Source organism: Ascaphus truei, unplaced genomic scaffold, assembly GCF_040206685.1.
Source record: "Ascaphus truei isolate aAscTru1 unplaced genomic scaffold, aAscTru1.hap1 HAP1_SCAFFOLD_2052, whole genome shotgun sequence".
In the NCBI taxonomy this organism is placed as follows: Eukaryota; Metazoa; Chordata; class Amphibia; order Anura; family Ascaphidae; genus Ascaphus; species Ascaphus truei.
The window spans coordinates 13,578-32,380 of record NW_027454960.1 but is presented as its reverse complement, the minus strand read 5'-3'; the positions used below and the strand labels follow the sequence as shown (position 1 = coordinate 32,380).

At 51.2% G+C, this 18,803-nt stretch overlaps 1 protein-coding gene across 2 annotated transcripts; it reads left to right on the top strand.

Moving 5' to 3' along the window:
- Positions 1-100: 100 nt before the first annotated feature.
- CYB5D1 (cytochrome b5 domain containing 1) lies at positions 101-8,979 on the top strand. Of its 2 annotated transcripts, none has more exons than XM_075582215.1 (4): positions 101-346; positions 2,826-2,902; positions 5,056-5,274; positions 8,096-8,979. In XM_075582215.1, exons 1-4 carry the CDS (start codon positions 229-231, stop codon positions 8,324-8,326), a joined length of 645 nt encoding a protein of 214 aa, XP_075438330.1. In that variant the 5' UTR covers positions 101-228; the 3' UTR covers positions 8,327-8,979. The 2 variants fall into 2 exon arrangements, with proteins under 2 accessions (XP_075438330.1, XP_075438329.1); XM_075582214.1 differs by having other exon boundaries at positions 5,035-5,274.
- The last annotated feature ends 9,824 nt before the right edge of the window (positions 8,980-18,803 follow it).

Here is an 18,803-nt window from a genome sequence, read left to right as displayed (position 1 = left end):
TGCATTGACGTCAGGCGTCCGTCCGAGACGTGTAACGCACACGGCGGAGGTGGGCGTGACGTTTTGGAACGCAAATCGTCGAGCCGCAGAGCGAGGGGTGAAACGCAAGAACCCGGAAGCAGAGCGCTGACACCAAAGAGGTTGCAGTTGACATGCATGTGGAACGCGGAAGGGAATGTTCCGCGCGTCCCGTTGCCGTGGTAACGCACGCTGGGAGACAAGGCAGACATGAGGCCCCGGTTCTACTCTGCGCGGGAGGTGTCCCTGCACTGCACCCTCACCGACCTGTGGGTGTCCTGCCTGGGCCGGGTGCACGACCTCACCGCGCTGGCCAAGGAGCACCAAGGTGACCAGGTGTCACTGTGTCACCCTGCGGGGGAGGGACAGGCTCATAGCTCCCTTCTGTCTGTGTCACCCTGCGGGGGGAGGGACAGTCTCATAGCTCCCTTCTGTCTGTGTCACTGTGTCACCCTGCGGGGGGAGGGACAGACTCATAGCTCCCTTCTGTCTGTGTCACTGTGTCACCCTGCGGGGGGAGGGACAGGCTCATAGCTCCCTTTTGTCTGTGTCACTGTGTCACCCTGCGGGGGGAGGGACAGACTCATAGCTCCCTTCTGTCTGTGTCACTGTGTCACCCTGCGGGGGGAGGGACAGTCTCATAGCTCCCTTCTGTCTGTGTCACCCTGCGGGGGGAGGGACAGACTCATAGCTCCCTTCTGTCTGTGTCACTGTGTCACCCTGCGGGGGAGGGACAGGCTCATAGCTCCCTTCTGTCTGTGCCACTGTGTCACCCTGCGGGGGGAGGGACAGGCTCATAGCTCCCTTCTGTCTGTGTCACTGTGTCACCCTGCGGGGGCAGGGACAGACTCATAACTCCCTTCTGTCTGTGTCACTGTGTCACCCTGCGGGGGGAGGGACAGTCTCATAGCTCCCTTCTGTCTGTGTCACTGTGTCACCCTGCGGGGGGAGGGATAGACTCATAGGTCCCTTCTGTCTGTGTCACTGTGTCACCCTGCGGGGGGAGGGACAGGCTCATAGCTCCCTTCTGTCTGTGTCACTGTGTCACCCTGCGGGGGGAGAGAGGCTCATAGCTCCCTTCTGTCTGTGTCACCCTGCGGGGGGAGGGACAGTCTCATAGCTCCCTTCTGTCTGTGTCACTGTGTCACCCTGCGGGGGGAGGGACAGACTCATAGCTCCCTTCTGTCTGTGTCACTGTGTCACCCTGCGGGGGGAGGGACAGGCTCATAGCTCCCTTCTGTCTGTGTCACTGTGTCACCCTGCGGGGGGAGGGACAGACTCATAGCTCCCTTCTGTCTGTGTCACTGTGTCACCCTGCGGGGGGAGGGACAGTCTCATAGCTCCCTTCTGTCTGTGTCACCCTGCGGGGGGAGGGACAGACTCATAGCTCCCTTCTGTCTGTGTCACTGTGTCACCCTGCGGGGGAGGGGGAGGCTCATAGCTCCTTTCTGTCTGTGCCACTGTGTCACCCTGCGGGGGGAGGGACAGGCTCATAGCTCCCTTCTGTCTGTGTCACTGTGTCACCCTGCGGGGGCAGGGACAGGCTCATAACTCCCTTCTGTCTGTGTCACTGTGTCACCCTGCGGGGGGAGGGACAGTCTCATAGCTCCCTTCTGTCTGTGTCACTGTGTCACCCTGCGGGGGGAGGGATAGACTCATAGGTCCCTTCTGTCTGTGTCACTGTGTCACCCTGCGGGGGAGGGACAGGCTCATAGCTCCCTTCTGTCTGTGTCACTGTGTCACCCTGCGGGGGGAGGGACAGTCTCATAGCTTCCTTCTGTCTGTCACTGTGTCACCCTGCGGGGGGAGAGAGGCTCATAGCTCCCTTCTGTTTGTGTCACTGTGTCACCCTGCGGGGGAGTGACAGACTCATAGCTCCCTTCTGTCTGTGTCACTGTCACCCTGCGGGGGGAGGGACAGACTCATAGCTCCCTTCTGTCTGTGTCACTGTGTCAGCCTGCGGGGGGAGGGACAGGCTCATAGCTCCCTTCTGTCTGTGTCACTGTGTCACCCTGCGGGGGGAGGGACAGACTCATAGCTCCCTTCTGTCTGTGTCACTGTGTCACCCTGCGGGGGGAGGGACAGTCTCATAGCTCCCTTCTGTCTGTGTCACTGTGTCACCCTGCGGGGGGAGGGACAGGCTCATAGCTCCCTTCTGTCTGTGTCACTGTGTCACCCTGCGGGGGGAGGGACAGTCTCATAGCTCCCTTCTGTCTGTGTCACTGTGTCACCCTGCGGGGGGAGGGACAGGCTCATAGCTCCCTTCTGTCTGTGTCACTGTGTCACCCTGCGGGGGAGGGACAGACTCATAGCTCCCTTCTGTCTGTGTCACTGTCACCCTGCGGGGGGAGGGACAGACTCATAGCTTCCTTCTGTCTGTGTCATTGTGTCACCCTGCGGGGGGAGGGACAGACTCATAGCTTCCTTCTGTCTGTGTCACTGTGTCACCCTGCGGGGGGAGGGACAGACTCATAGCTCCCTTCTGTCTGTGTCACCCTGCGGGGGGAGGGACAGACTCATAGCTCCCTTCTGTCTGTGTCACTGTGTCACCTGCGGGGGGAGGGACAGACTCATAGCTCCCTTCTGTCTGTGTCACTGTCACCCTGCGGGGGGGAGGGACAGACTCATAGCTTCCTTCTGTCTGTGTCACTGTGTCACCCTGCGGGGGGAGGGACAGGCTCATAGCTCCCTTCTGTCTGTGTCACTGTGTTACCCTGCGGGGAGAGGGACACACTCATAGCTCCCTTCTGTCTGTGTCACTGTGTCACCCTGCGGGGAACATTCATTTTTCCCTTCTGCCTCTTTAGGTGACATTTTATTGAAGCCCATCATTGAAGCCGCGGGGAAGGATATCAGTCATTGGTTTAACCCCAAGACTGGGGACGTAAGTGTCACTCACCGACGTCCCACCCAAGGCAGGGGCGCTCTGTCTCTCAGCTCCTTCACTCCTCTCCCCCTTTCTATCTTTTTCCCCGTCTTTCCTCCCTCATTCTCCTCTTCCCCCTTATTGCTCGTTCTCCCTCCTCACATCTCTGCCACCTCCCACCCATCTTTCTCCCTCTCTCTCTCTCTCTCCTCCTGTCTCAGTGAGCTCAGTCTCCTCTCTCTTCCCCCTCTACCACTGCCTGTCTCCCCTGCCTCTCCCTCCCCTCTCACAGTGAGCTCAGTCTCCTCTCTCTTCCCCCTCTCCCACTGCCTGTCTCCCCCTGCCTCTCCCTCCTCTCTCACAGTGAGGTCAGTGTTCTCTCTCTCCCCCCTGCCTCCCCTCCTCTCTCACAGTGAGCTCAGTCTCCTCTCTCTCCCCTCCCCCTCCTCTCTCACCCTCCCCCCTCCTCTCTCACCCCTCCCCCCCCTCCTCTCTCACAGCGAGGTCAGTCTCCTCTCTCTCCCCCTCCTCTCTCACCGTGAGCTCAGTCTCCTCTCTCTCCCTCCGCCTCCTCTCTCACAGTGACCTCAGTCTCCTCTCTCTCCCCACTCCCCCCGCCTCCCCTCCTCTCTCACACTGAGCTCAGTCTCCTCTCTCTCCCCTCCCCCCTGCCTCCCCCTCCTCTCTCACACTGAGCTCAGTCTCCTCTCTCTCCCCTCCTCCCATCTCACAGTGAGCTCAGTCTCCTCTCTCTCCCCTCTCCCCCTACCCCCCCCCTCCTCTCTCACACAGAGCTCAGTCTCCTCTCCCCTCTCCCCCTGCCTCCCCATCCTCTCTCTCACAGAGCTCAGTCTCCTCTCCCCTCTCCCCGTGTCTCCCCTCCTCTCTCACACAGAGCTCAGTCTCCTCTCTCTCCCCCTGCCTCCCCTCCCCTCTCACAGTGAGCTCAGTCTCCTCTCTCTCCCCCTGCCCCCCCTCCTCTCTCACAGTGAGCTCAGTCTCCTCTCTCTCCCCCTGCCTCCCCCTCCTCTCTCACAGTGAGCTCAGTCTCCTCTCTCTCCCCTGCCTCCCCCTCCTCTCTCACAGTGAGCTCAGTCTCCTCTCTCTCCCCTGCCTCCCCTCTCACAGTGAGCTCAGTCTCCTCTCTCTCCCCCTGCCTCCCCTACTCTCTCACTGTGAGCTCAGTCTCCTCTCTCTCTCCTCCCCCCCTCCTCTCTCTCCCCTCCCCCCCTCCTCTCTCTCCCCTCCCCCCCTTCTCTCTCTCCCCTCCCCCCCTTTTCTCTCTCCCCTCCCCCCCTCCTCTCTCTCCCCTCCACCCCTCCTCTCTCACAGTGAGCTCAGTCTCCTCTCTCTCCCTGCCTCCCCTCCCCTCTCACAGTGAGGTCAGTCTCCTCTCTCTCCCCCTGCCTCCCCTCCCCTCTCACAGTGAGGTCAGTCTCCTCTCTCTCCCCTGCCTCCCCCTCCTCTCTCACAGTGAGCTCAGTCTCCTCTCTCTCCCCCTGCCCCCCCTCCTCTCTCACTGTGAGCTCAGTCTCCTCTCTCTCCCCTGCCTCCCCTCCTCTCTCACAGTGATCTCAGTCTCCTCTCTCTCCCCTCCCCCCCCTCCTCTCTCACTGTGAGCTCAGTCTCCTCTCTCCCCCTGCCTTCCTCCTCTCTCACAGTGAGCTCAGTCTCCTCTCTCTCCCCCTGCCTCCCCTCCCCTCTCACAGTGAGCTCAGTCTCCTCTCTCTCCCCCTGCCTCCCCTCCCCTCTCACACTGAGCTCATTCTCCTCTCTCTCCCCCCGCCTCCCCTCCCCTCTCACACTGAGCTCAGTCTCCTCTCTCTCCCCCCGCCTCCACCTCCCCTCTCACAGTGAGCTCTGTCTCCTCTCTCTCCCCCTGCCTCCCCTCCTCTCTCACAGTAAGCTCAGTCTCCTCTCTCTCCCCCTGCCTCCCCTCCCCTCTCACAGTGAGCTCAGTCTCCTCTCTCCCCCTCTCCCCCTGCCTCTCAGTCTCCTCTCTCTCCCCCTGCCTCCCCTCCCCTCCTCTCTCACACTGAGCTCAGTCTCCTCTCTCTCCCCCTGCCTCCCCTCCCCTCCTCTCTCACACTGAGCTCAGTCTCCTCTCTCTCCCCCTGCCTCTCAGTCTCCTCTCTCCCCCTGCCTCTCAGTCTCCTCTCTCTCCCCTCCAGATAAAGACTCACATTGACCCCCAGACGGGCTGTGTGAAGTATTACACCCCCCAGGGGCGCGTCCTGCACGTCCCTCCCCCCGGCCCCCGCTCAGACTGGGACACCGGCTTTGGACGTCCCTGGTGGAAGGACACGTTCCATCACATTGGTGTCCTGTCCTCAAAAACCAGGTTCATCCGTGTCATCAACACGCTGACATCTCAGGAACACACGCTGGAGGTGACAGACAGGAGGGTCCCTCCCCCCGCAGGGTGACACAGTGACACAGACAGAAGGGAGCTATGAGTCTGTCCCTCCCCCCGCAGGGTGACACTGTGACACAGACAGAAGGGAGCTATGAGTCTGTCCCTCCCCCCGCAGGGTGACACAGACAGAAGGGAGCTATGAGTCTGTCCCTCCCCCCGCAGGGTGACACAGTGACACAGACAGAAGGGAGCTCTGAGCCTGTCCCTCCCCCGCAGAGTGACACAGACAGAAGGGAGCTATGAGTCTGTCCCTCCCCCCGCAGGGTGACACAGTGACAGACAGAAGGGAGCTATGAGTCTGTCCCTCCCCCCGCAGGGTGACACAGTGACAGACAGAAGGGAGCTATGAGACTGTCCCTCCCCCCACAGGGTGACACACACAGAAGGGAGCTATGATCCTGTCCCTCCCCCCGCAGGGTGACAGACAGAAGGGAGCTATGAGCCTGTCCCCCCGCAGGTTGACACAGTGACACAGACAGAAGGGAGCTATGAGTCAGTCCCTCCCCCCGCAGGGTGACACAGTGACACACACAGAAGGGAGCTATGAGTCTGTCCGTCCCCCCGCAGGGTGACATAGTGACACAGACAGAAGGGAGCTATGAGTCTGTCCCTCCCCCCGCAGGGTGACACAGTGACACAGACAGAAGGGAGCTATGAGTCAGTCCCTCCCCCCGCAGGGTGACACAGTGACACAGACAGAAGGGAGCTATGAGCCTGTCCCTCCCCCCGCAGGGTGACAGACAGAAGGGAGCTATGAGCCTGTCCCCCCGCAGGTTGACACAGTGACACAGACAGAAGGGAGCTATGAGTCAGTCCCTCCCCCCGCAGGGTGACACAGTGACACACACAGAAGGGAGCTATGAGTCTGTCCGTCCCCCCGCAGGGTGACACAGTGACACAGACAGAAGGGAGCTATGAGTCTGTCCCTCCCCCCGCAGGGTGACACAGTGACACAGACAGAAGGGAGCTATGAGTCTGTCCCTCCCCCCGCAGGGTGACACAGTGACACAGACAGAAGGGAGCTATGAGACTGTCCCTCCCCCCGCAGGGTGACACAGACAGAAGGGAGCTATGAGACTGTCTCTCCCCCCCGCAGGGTGACACAGTGACACAGACAGAAGGGAGCTATGAGTCTGTCCCTCCCCCTGCAGGGTGACACAGTGACACAGACAGAAGGGAGCTATGAGCCTGTCCCTCCCCCCGCAGGGTGACACAGTGACACAGACAGAAGGGAGCTATGAGTCTGTCCCTCCCCCCGCAGGGTGACACAGTGACAGACAGAAGGGAGCTATGAGTCTGTCCCTCCCCCCGCAGAGTGACACAGACAGAAGGGAGCTATGAGACTGTCCCTCCCCCCACAGGGTGACACACACAGAAGGGAGCTATGAGCCTGTCCCTCCCCCGCAGGGTGACAGACAGAAGGGAGCTATGAGCCTGTCCCCCCGCAGGTTGACACAGTGACACAGACAGAAGGGAGCTATGAGTCAGTCCCTCCCCCCGCAGGGTGACAAAGTGACACACACAGAAGGGAGCTATGAGTCTGTCCGTCCCCCCGCAGGGTGACACAGTGACACAGACAGAAGGGAGCTATGAGTCTGTCCCTCCCCCTGCAGGGTGACACAGTGACACAGACAGAAGGGAGCTATGAGTCAGTCCCTCCCCCCGCAGGGTGACACAGTGACACACACAGAAGGGAGCTATGAGCCTGTCCCTCCCCCCGCAGGGTGACACAGTGACACAGACAGAAGGGAGCTATGAGTCTGTCCCTCCCCCTGCAGGGTGACACAGTGACACAGACAGAAGGGAGCTATGAGCCTGTCCCTCCCCCCCGCAGGGTGACACAGTGACACAGACAGAAGGGAGCTATGAGCCTGTCCCTCCCCCCCGCAGGGTGACACAGTGACACAGACAGAAGGGAGCTATGAGCCTGTCCCTCCCCCCGCAGGGTGACACAGTTACACAGACAGAAGGGAGCTATGAGCCTGTCCCTCCCCCCCGCAGGGTGACACAGTGACACAGACAGAAGGGAGCTATGAGTCTGTACCTCCCCCCGCAGGGTGACACAGTGACACAGACAGAAGGGAGCTATGAGACTGTCCCTCCCCCCGCAGGGTGACACAGTGACACAGACAGAAGGGAGCTATGAGTCTGTCCCTCCCCCCGCAGGGTGACACAGTGACACAGACAGAAGGGAGCTATGAGACTGTCCCTCCCCCCGCAGGGTGACACAGACAGAAGGGAGCTATGAGACTGTCTCTCCCCCCCGCAGGGTGACACAGTGACACAGACAGAAGGGAGCTATGAGTCTGTCCCTCCCCCTGCAGGGTGACACAGTGACACAGACAGAAGGGAGCTATGAGCCTGTCCCTCCCCCCGCAGGGTGACACAGTGACACAGACAGAAGGGAGCTATGAGTCTGTCCCTCCCCCGCAGGGTGACACAGTGACACAGACAGAAGGGAGCTATGAGTCTGTCCCTCCCCCCGCAGTGTGACACAGTGACACAGACAGAAGGGAGCTATGAGCCTGTCCCTCCCCCCGCAGGGTGACACAGTGACACAGACAGAAGGGAGCTATGAGTCTGTCCCTCCCCCCGCAGGGTGACACAGTGACACAGACAGAAGGGAGCTATGAGCCTGTCCCTCCCCCCGCAGGGTGACACAGTCAGAAGGGAGCTATGAGTCTGTCCCTCCCCCCGCAGGATGACACAGTGACACCCCCAACATCTTGCTGCCCTCCTCACTTCCATGTTACACCCCCACCCTATATATCCTTGACCCTATCACTTTGTGGCAGGTGTGTTCCGAGGAGACTATATGGGAAATTCTGCGCCGTTACCTGCCCTACAACGCCCACGCCGCCAGCTACACCTGGAAGTTCTGCGGGGTCCCCCTTGACATGGACGTGACCCTTCAGGAGAATGGCGTGGAAGACGAAGACGAGGACTTTGACGAGCTCAAGTTGGATGCGGACCTTCACACGCCGTCTCTACACCTGTACTATAACGACGACCTGACCGAATCTTAGGGGGGGGGGGCGCGTGGGGCGGAAATGGGGGGGGGGGTGCCCGGAAAGCCATATACCCCACTACTGTTTCCCGCAGAATAATGTCTAGAACCCCCCATATAAACGTAGAATGCCAATCATTTGTAGGGTATGAAAGTGTTATTACGTGTTGCTGGCAGTACACACACACACCCACACACCCACCACCACCCATTTAAGGCATCTGTCTGTGTGTGTGTATATATATATATATATATATATATATATATATATATATATATTTTCTCTCATCTTCCGCCAAATCTTATATTAATTGAGGTTGTAGAGTGGGTAATATGCAGGTTGAATGTGCAGCGGCCAATCAGATTTTAGCTTCGTCCCTGCTGGCAGCCAATTAGAATGCACAACTGACAGCAGTAACCAGCTCCAATAAGCAAACAGCCAATCGAATTGTAGAGCGAGGCAGCCAGGAACCAATCCCAGCACACGATTCGTTTCTCTCGCCATAAACGCGTTGACGGGACCAGACCGGTAGTAGCTCAGGAGGTGTTACGCGCTCATTGTATTTCTAGGACACTTGTTATCGCATGCCCTCATTAAAATTGTCTAACCAAGCGTCCTTCGTTGTTTAAGACCATGTGTGGATTGATATAAAAACAGTTCGTGGAACCCAATACGTTTTAATTGCCTCTGTTCTTCAACCGTACCCTATAAACTGCCCTACAAAAGTCCTATCGTCCGAATTTATCCTATCTTGTTTCCAATCTGCCCTCTCCCAGGCTACAAAGCTACTTTTCGTACTAATCAATGCACGCACAAGTCTATCCCACGCCGACTCTTCTCTGGCTTTGACTCTGTTCAGACCACCGTTCCCATTTCACCTGCGGAGTTTGTTGACTATTTCAAGATGAAGGTGGATTCCATTGGGCAAGACATCCCCTCTGTATCCTCATACGTCTACACTCCCTCTTCCTAAGGTTGCGGCCATGGTCGGGGAGACGGCGCGGAGGCCTTATGGCAATGATCGCAGCCATAGAATCAGTTGAATTTGATTCCGCGGCGCGATGGGCAGGTCACGTGAGCGGTCCACCCAATGAGGGCGAACCAGCTCCGTGATGTCATGGACACACCTCCCCGTCGCGTCTACTCTAGCCACAAATTGCTGGAGCCAGCCTAACTTTCCTTCTGCCTTCCTCAACTCCTTTGCCTCAGAGGCGGCCATGTTGTTGCTGTTGCTCTCCTCTAGCTCTTGACCCCATTCTCTCCCATCTCCTCAAACCTCTTGCCCCAATCTAATGCCCACACTCGCACATATCATCAGCTCCCCCCTATTCTCATACCCTTACTCAGAAACAGCAAAGCTTGACCCTACCTGTCTTTCTAGCGATCGACCTGTCTCCGTCCTGCCTTTTGCCTCTAAACTCCTTGAACGTCTTGTGTTCTCTCGCTTGCTCCATTTTCTCACTACCTATTCTCTCCTCGACCCTCTACACTCTGGCTCCGCACTGCTCACTCCACTGAAACAGCCCTCACTAAAATAACTAATGATCTCCATGCGGCCAAAGACAAAGGTCACACTACACTCTGCGCATATTACTCTACCTCTCTGCAGCCTATGATAGTGTGGACCACCCTCTTCTCCTTCACGTCCTCCATACTCTTGGTATCCGTAGCAAGAAAGAAGAGGCCCTGTCAGAAGTCTCCTATGTGAGGAGATGATAGGAGAGACCCCCAGATGCGTGCCCTCAACAAGTAGCAGTGGTGAAATAGATGGCAAGTGGCTGAGTGGAGGAAATCGCCTCCTTAATAAATACTGTGTGTTGAGATGGAGGGTGGAGCGACCCCCATAAGGTGCAGAATGAATAAATGGGCCATAATTAGAAACACAATTTAATATTGCAAAAAGATAAAAATATATGAGATATACTGCTGAATACAGCGTCAAACTATCAATCGATCTGGGGTCGTCCATTAAAGAGAGGGTTCAAACACAATAGATGCCTTTGGACCCGTACCTGGTAACTGGAGCATAGCAATACCCCTCGTGCCCTGTGGCTACCATGGATCATTGGTAGTGAACCATAGTGCTAGCCACCTTGCACCGTGGGTACTTGCCGCGTAGGAGCACAAAGCAGGGTAACGGTACTTCTCCCTGTGAGTGAAAGAAGACTCATCTCTACTGATAGGGAACAAGAAAGCCTAAGCACTTTCCTGCTCAGATCGATGGGCGCCAGAAGTAGCTGGAAGGAGGGGGCTCCCTCTTGTGTTCCCCTACGGGAACGAATGAGGAGACCGTGACTAGCTATAGTGCCATGTGAGCTTATACACAGCTGGGGGTTTGTAGGGCTAATACACCGTACAAATCGATTGATCAGTGTATCCCGTAGATTTGTATCTGGTTTTTTTTTTACAATATTACATTGTGTTTTTAATTACGACCCATTTGTTCATTACGCGCCGTGCGGGGGATCTCTGATGGTTCTCTAGCTCACTGCGGCTATCGGCCAACGATCGTGATTTATGTGCACCACCCTCCTCCATCTCCACACACTATTTATTAAGGAGGTGGCTTCCTCCACTCGGCCACATTGTCCATTTCACCACTGCTACTTGTTGAGTGCACGCAACTGGGACCTCTCCTGTCATCTCCTCACCTAGGAGACCGCTGACAGGACCTCTTCTTTCTTGCTATAGTGTCCTCTTCTTTCTTGCTATAGGACCTCTTCTTTCTTGCTATAGTGTCCTTTCACATAGAGGACCTCTTCTTCCGTGCTATAGTGTCCTTTCCCATAGAGCATCAACCCCTTATTAACCCTATATGATTTAGGTTGAGTGGGCATCACACCTCTCTCTTGTTTCTTGGTAGCCGTAACAAAGCTCTATCCTGGATCTCCTCCTACCTCTCCCATCGTCCGTTCAGTGTCTCTTTTGCTAACACCTCCTCCTCCTCTATCGATCTCTGTGTGGGGGCACCCCAGGTCCCTGTCCTGGGACCTCTCCTCTTTTCTCTGAGGTGACACTTTCTCTAGGTGACCTAATCACATCTCTTGGGTTTAAATATCAGCTCTTTGCTGACGACACACAACTTTACCTTTCCACCCCCGACCTTACACCTGCTGTACAGACTAAAGTCTCTGAATGTCTCTCTGCGATATCATCCTGGTTGGTCCCTCCGCCGACTCAACATGTCCAAGACGGAGCTCCTCACACTTCCTCCCAAGCCTGGCCCGACTGCCCCCTTCTACATTAGTGTTAGCAGCACTATCATACACCCATTATCCAGTGGCAGACCTTAGGCATTTGCATGTCTGCCGCCTGCGCCTGCCGCCCTGCTTCTCATCCGGAATCCAGCGTCAAATGACGCAGGGGACGTCTTCAACGTGACGTCGCACGGTGTCGCTTTACTATGGTATCGCGACGTCATTTGACGTTGCGGTAGCCATGGTAACGAGACGCCCTGTGACGGCGTGAACATTTTCAGCGCGCCCAAATTTTGCCGCCTTAGGCCTGGGCCTAACGGGAAATCTGACACTGCCAGTATCACAAGCCCGCTGCCTACGGGTCAGATTTGACTCCTCCCTCACGTTCTCCTCTCAGATTAACGATGTAGCTAAAACCCATATTTTTTACCTCCACAATATCACAAAGATTCGCCCTTTCCTCTGTCCCTCTACTGCTAAAACTCTGACTCAGGCCCTCATTCTCTCCCGCCTCGATTACTGTAACCTCCTGCTGTCCGGCCTTCCTGCCTCTCACCTGTCTCCCCTACAATCTATCCTAAACGCTGCTGCCAGGATCACTCTACTCTTTCCTAAATCTGTCTCTGCGTCTCCCCTCCTGAAATCCAGCGTATCCCTATCACAGTATGTCCCCTGTTATTCGTTGCTGTGCATTACTGCTGTAAATAACTCTGTGCGTGGATGGCGCTATACAAATATATATATATATATATATATATATATACGAGGGAGGATCTGTCCTATACACGGAGACACAGACCCTATACAAGTCCTATAGTATAAATGGGTTAAACGAGGGACCCTCCGGCCTACAAATTGAGAAACACACCCCAGGCCATTTATACTACAGGACAGTTTATAGGACAGAGCCTCCTCATATATCCCATGTATACTATAGGTCCTTTATAGGGTTTATATCTCAGTTTATAGGACAGAGCCTCCCTCATATATGCCATGTATACTATAGGTCCTTTATAGGGTTTATGTCTCAGTTTGTATGATGGAGCCTCCTCATATATCCCATGTATACTATAGGTCCTTTATAGGGTTTATGTCTCAGGTTATAGGACAGAGCCTCCTCATATATCCCATGTATACTATAGGTCCTTTATAGGGTTTATGTCTCAGGTTATAGGACAGAGCCTCCTCATATATCCCATGTATACTATAGGTCCTTTATAGGGTTTATGTCTCAGTTTATAGGACAGAGCCTCCCTCATATATCCCATGTATACTATAGGTCCTTTATAGGGTTTATGTCTCAGTTTATAGGACAGAGCCTCCTCATATATCCCATGTATACTATAGGTCCTTTATAGGGTTTATGTCTCAGTTTATAGGACAGAGCCTCCCTCATATATGCCATGTATACTATAGGTCCTTTATAGGGTTTATGTCTCAGTTTGTATGATGGAGCCTCCCTCATTTATCCCATTTATACTATGGGGTTTTTATAGGGTTTATGTCACAGGTTATAGGATGGAGCCTTCCTCATATATCTTAGTTATACGATAGGGTTATAATAGGGTTTATGTCTCAGGTTATAGGATGGAGCCTTCCTCATATATCCCAGTTATACGATAGGGTTTTTATAGGGTTTATGTCTCAGGTTATAGGACAGAGCCTCCCTCATATATCCCATGTATACTATAGGGCCTTTATAGGTTTTATATCTCAGTTTATAGGACAGAGCCTCCCTCATATATCCCATGTATACCATAAGTCTTTTATAGGGTTTATGTCTCAGTTTATAGGACAGAGCCTCCCTCATATATGCCATGTATACTATAGGGCCTTTATAGGGTTTATGTCTCAGTTTATAGGACAGAGCCTCCCTCATATATCCCATGTATACTATAGGGCCTTTATAGGTTTTATATCTCAGTTTATATGACAGAGCCTCCCTCATATATCCCATGTATACTATAGGGCTTTTATAGGGTTTATGTCTCAGTTTATAGGACTGAGTCTCCCTCATATATCCCATGTATACTATAGGGCTTTTATAGGGTTTATGTCTCAGTTTATAGGACAGAGCCTCCCTCATATATGCCATGTATACTATAAGTCTTTTATAGGGTTTATGTCTCAGTTTGTATGATGGAGCCTCCCTCATATATCCCATTTATACTATGGGGTTTTTATAGGGTTTATGTCTCAGGTTATAGGATGGTGCCTTCCTCATATATCCCACTTGTACTATAGGGTTTTTATAGGGTTAATGACTCAGTTTATAGGACGGATGGTGCCTCATATATAACCCATTTATACTATAGGACTTTTATAGGGTTTATGTCTCAGGTTATAGGATGGAGCCTTCCTCATATATCCCAGTTATACGATAGGGTTTTTATAGGGTTTATGTCTCAGGTTATAGGACAGAGCCTCCCTCATATATCCTATGTATACTATAGGGCCTTTATAGGTTTTATATCTCAGTTTATAGGACAGAGCCTCCCTCATATATCCCATGTATACCATAAGTCTTTTATAGGGTTTATGTCTCAGTTTATAGGACAGAGCCTCCCTCATATATGCCATGTATACTATAGGGCCTTTATAGGGTTTATGTCTCAGTTTATAGGACAGAGCCTCCCTCATATATCCCATGTATACTATAGGGCCTTTATAGGTTTTATATCTCAGTTTATATGACAGAGCCTCCCTCATATATCCCATGTATACTATAGGGCTTTTATAGGGTTTATGTCTCAGTTTATAGGACAGAGTCTCCCTCATATATCCCATGTATACTATAGGGCTTGTATAGGGTTTATGTCTCAGTTTATAGGACAGAGCCTCCCTCATATATGCCATGTATACTATAAGTCTTTTATAGGGTTTATGTCTCAGTTTGTATGATGGAGCCTCCCTCATATATCCCATTTATACTATGGGGTTTTTATAGGGTTTATGTCTCAGGTTATAGGATGGTGCCTTCCTCATATATCCCACTTGTACTATAGGGTTTTTATAGGGTTAATGACTCAGTTTATAGGACGGATGGTGCCTCATATATAACCCATTTATACTATAGGACTTTTATAGGGTTTATGTCTCAGGTTATAGGCTGGAGCCTCCCTCATATATCCTATTTATACCACAGACGTTCTTAAGGTCGGCGTCTCCGCTTATAGGATGGAGTCTCTCTTGTACAGCCCATTATACTGCAGGCATTTTATAGGGTCTGCGTCTAACTTTTTAGGACGGATCCAATCAATCGTGTATCCCATTATACTGCAGGACTTTTATAGGGTGTGCTTCTCATTTTAATATATATATTTTTTAAGTTGAAGGCGTTCATTATAGGCTAGATGATACTGCTTATTTGAAAATCCTATATATAAACTAAACTGAACAAAATGTATTTCTCCATTTCTATTCTGTCTTTGCTGGGAAGACAGGCGGCGTTGCATTATTCAATCACAGTTAAATCCATCTTTAATATAATGCTGATCTCAGACTGGGCATGACAACTGCATATCCCCTCACCCCCTCCCTCTCCTTACAAAAGAAATATATATTTATTTCCTTTCTTATTTTTTTGGATAAAGAAAAGGAATGAGAGAGAGAGGGAGGGAGGGAGCGAGGGAGCGGCCATCTTAACATTTATTGTTTTTTTGTTGTTGCAGAAAACTGTTTTTTTTTTTGCTTGCAAACTGCAGAAGAACAAACGTGGAAATGTAAATATATATATATATATACATACATAGACAGACCCCATTTCTCTCGCTTCTTACCTTCCATGAATGAATATGAATAAATGAAATATACACCTATATTTTGGATGCGCACGTGCACATATATTTTTATATATATATACACATTATATATTTAAAGGAATATACATGTACACCTATATACACACAAACATGTATACAGACATTTATATAGATACACAGACATGTACACCTATATATATATCTACTGAATACACACACACACAGACAGACATATATCTATATATATTTCTTTTGCATACACAGACCCATATATAAACACATATGCATTTATATACACACAATCATGTATAATATATATCTATACACACACACACATACTATACATATATATACACATACATACATATATAGTTACATACATACACATACACACACGCAGAGGCGGGAGCTAGGAGTGTGGGGGTGCTGCCCCCCGCTGGATTTTTCCATGTTTACATGATGGTAATGTATGTATGTTACTGATTTTGTATGTAAAGCCCCCCCTCCTCCCCCAAATATAGTCCCTCCAAGCCTGCACACGTATATATTTAAAGGGATACATACAAACATGTATACCTATATATCTATAAACACATGTACATATGGATACACACAGACATGTACACATACAGACATATATATATATATTTATATATATATAAATATATATATATACACACACAAAGAATACTCCGTACCGTTCTGTGGCTAACGAAATGCTTTTATTTGTGCGAGATTTCGACATACGCTGATCGCTTAACAGCGCCGGAAGAAGAGACCAGTGTATGTCGAAATCTCGCACAAATAAACGCATTTCGTTATCCACAGAGGTATCAAGTATTTGTTTGTAATTATTAAGCTCGGCTAACACGGTACCGATACCTCTACATATATATATTACAGTGTTCGACAAACCTATACTTTTGCTCGCCCCGGGCGAGTGGATTTAACATCGTGGCGAGCTCCTATTGGCCCAAGCAGCACACGTGTGGTACTAGGTGGCGAGTAGATTTTTTTTGTTCGGCGAGTAGATTTTTTGGTGATTTGTCGACCACTATATATATATATATATATATATATATATATATATATATATATATATATATAACACGGTACTGATACCTCTACATGTATGTATATATATATATACACACACACACACAAACACTCTACATACATATGGATACCCACATATACACACGTGTATGCAAACACATATATATGGACGCACACACCTATTTTTGTGGATACACACATAAATATATATATATATATATATATATATATACACAATATGCACACACAAATATATATATATATATATATATATATATATATACACACACACACATATATAGATACACATGTATCTAGTTTTGTGGATACACGCATAAATATAAATATATACACACAATATGCACACACATCCATAGATACATCTAGTTTTGTTGCATACACACATATATGGATACACAAACATGAATATAAATAAATATATATATATATATATCTATCTCAATACACATACACCTATGTGTATGATGTATGAATACTCTATATATGCACATGCCCCCCCAGCCATTTTGTGCGGCTGCACCTCCCTCACAGAGAGGCTGAGGCTTGCTGCTGCTGCTGCTGCCTGTGTATAATAGAAATGGTCCTAATAAAAAGGGGAGTAGCTGTGCGATTCAGGTGGGGGAGGGAGGGATGGGGAAGGTTTATAAATATCTCACCCTGCCTCCCATTTTTTTTTTGTATTATGTGGTTTTTTTTCCCCCTGTAACTTTACATATAATAATTGAAGGGGCGGCCATCTTGCCTGACTGTCAACTTTCCTGTTTCATCTGCATTCATAATAGTAATAGTAATAAAAATACCCGACCCTCCCAAATAAGCCACACACCCCCCCCCCTCAGATTTCATTTCTTTATCTATTCTTTCTTTTTATCGGGTTTTTATTTCAACATTCATGTTTTTTGAAGGGAGTGGGGTGACAAAATAAGAAAAAAAAATACACGGTTTGGACAACAGAAAAGCAGCTTTTTTTTTATTCATCTTATTTTTTTTATTAACGTGGATGTTTTTTGAGGCGATTTTTGTGGTTTTCAGGCACATTTTGGGAGTTTTTTTTTTGAGCTGGTGCTTTGCCTGGTGAATATGTTTTTGTGTGGAGTGGGTGTTTTCACGCGGGTTTTTTCTTTTTGAGAGGGGGGCACACACACACACGCGCTTTTTGCTGTGAGGAAACTTTTTATTCTTCTCCTCCTCCTCCCCCCGCGGCCATTACTCAGGAAGAAAAGAAAGCGAGACAGGCGGCCTCATGTCCTCCCCGCTGAGGGACGAGGGGGAGGAAGAAGAACAGATGGCCGTCTCCGAAGAGGAGGAGGAGGAAGAAGAAGGAGACGAGCCGCAGGCGACAAGAAGACGCCATAGCCCCAGCCTTCTTTTCCCGCCAACGGCCTCCGGGGAGACGGGGAGTGTTGAAACCGCCGAGGCGTCAACGGTCACCGCCGCAGGTAAAAAGGGAGCGACCTGGGGGGGGGCGGTGGCGCGAGGGGTGTTTAGAATGGTAGAAGGCTTCAAGGCCCCCCCTCGCTGTCATACCTTGCACGCGCACTTTTTTTTTCTCCCCTTCCTCAAACCACATTAACCGTCGGACGGTCTCACTGCAGAGGGAGGGGGGGCAGGGGGATTCGAGTCGTGTGTGTGTGTGGGTCCCCCCTCTCTATTGTCTGCGGTGGTGACGGCTCTCCCCCGTGTCCATCTCACCCCCCCCTCCAGCTCTGTGCTGTGGTCTGGCCCGTCACCTAGTCTGTGTTGAGGACCTTTTGAGCGTGTTGAGGACCTTTTGAGCGCGGGTCACAGGAGGTGGGAGGAGGTTCCCGCCATTTTTTTTATTGCACACATTATAAACAAATAATGTGTAATGTGGTTGCAATGCTGTGTGTTAATGTATATTTATATGTATGGTTGTGTGTGCTTTGTAATAAATCTGTGTGTGTACTGTATGTAGAGACGGACTGTGGATTAGAGAGAGTAGGATTAGAAGGAGACAGATTGTAAATTAGAGAGAAAGATGGATTTTGGATTAGAGAAAGCGAGATGGACTCTGGATTAGCGAGAGAGACGGACTGGATTAGAGAGAGACGGACCCTAGGTTAGGGAGGGAGAGAGAGAGACGGACCCTAGGTTAGGGAAAGAGAGAGACGGACCCTAGGTTAGGGAAAGAGAGAGAGACGGACCCTAGGTTAGGGAAAGAGAGAGAGACGGACCCTGGGTTAGGGAGAGAGAGAGCGAGAGACGGACCCTGGGTTAGGGAGAGAGAGACGGACCGTGGGTCGGAGAGAAAGAGACGGACCGTGGGTCGGAGAGAGAGAGAGAGACGGACCGTGGGTTGGAGAGAGAGAGACGGACCGTGGGTTGGAGAGAGAGAGATGGACCGTGGGTCGGAGAGAGAGAGACGGGCCGTGGGTCGGAGAGAGAGAGACGGGCCGTGGGTCGGAGAGAGAGAGACGGGCCGTGGGTCGGAGAGAGAGA

Coding starts and splice junctions, on each gene's coding strand:
- CYB5D1 (XM_075582214.1), top strand. CDS start 229: ATGAGGCCCCGGTTCTACTCTGCGCGGGAGGTGTCCCTGCACTGCACC. Junction 347..2,825: donor GCTGGCCAAGGAGCACCAAG/GTGACCAGGTGT, acceptor CTGCCTCTTTAG/GTGACATTTTATTGAAGCCC. Junction 5,275..8,095: donor CTCAGGAACACACGCTGGAG/GTGACAGACAGG, acceptor ACTTTGTGGCAG/GTGTGTTCCGAGGAGACTAT.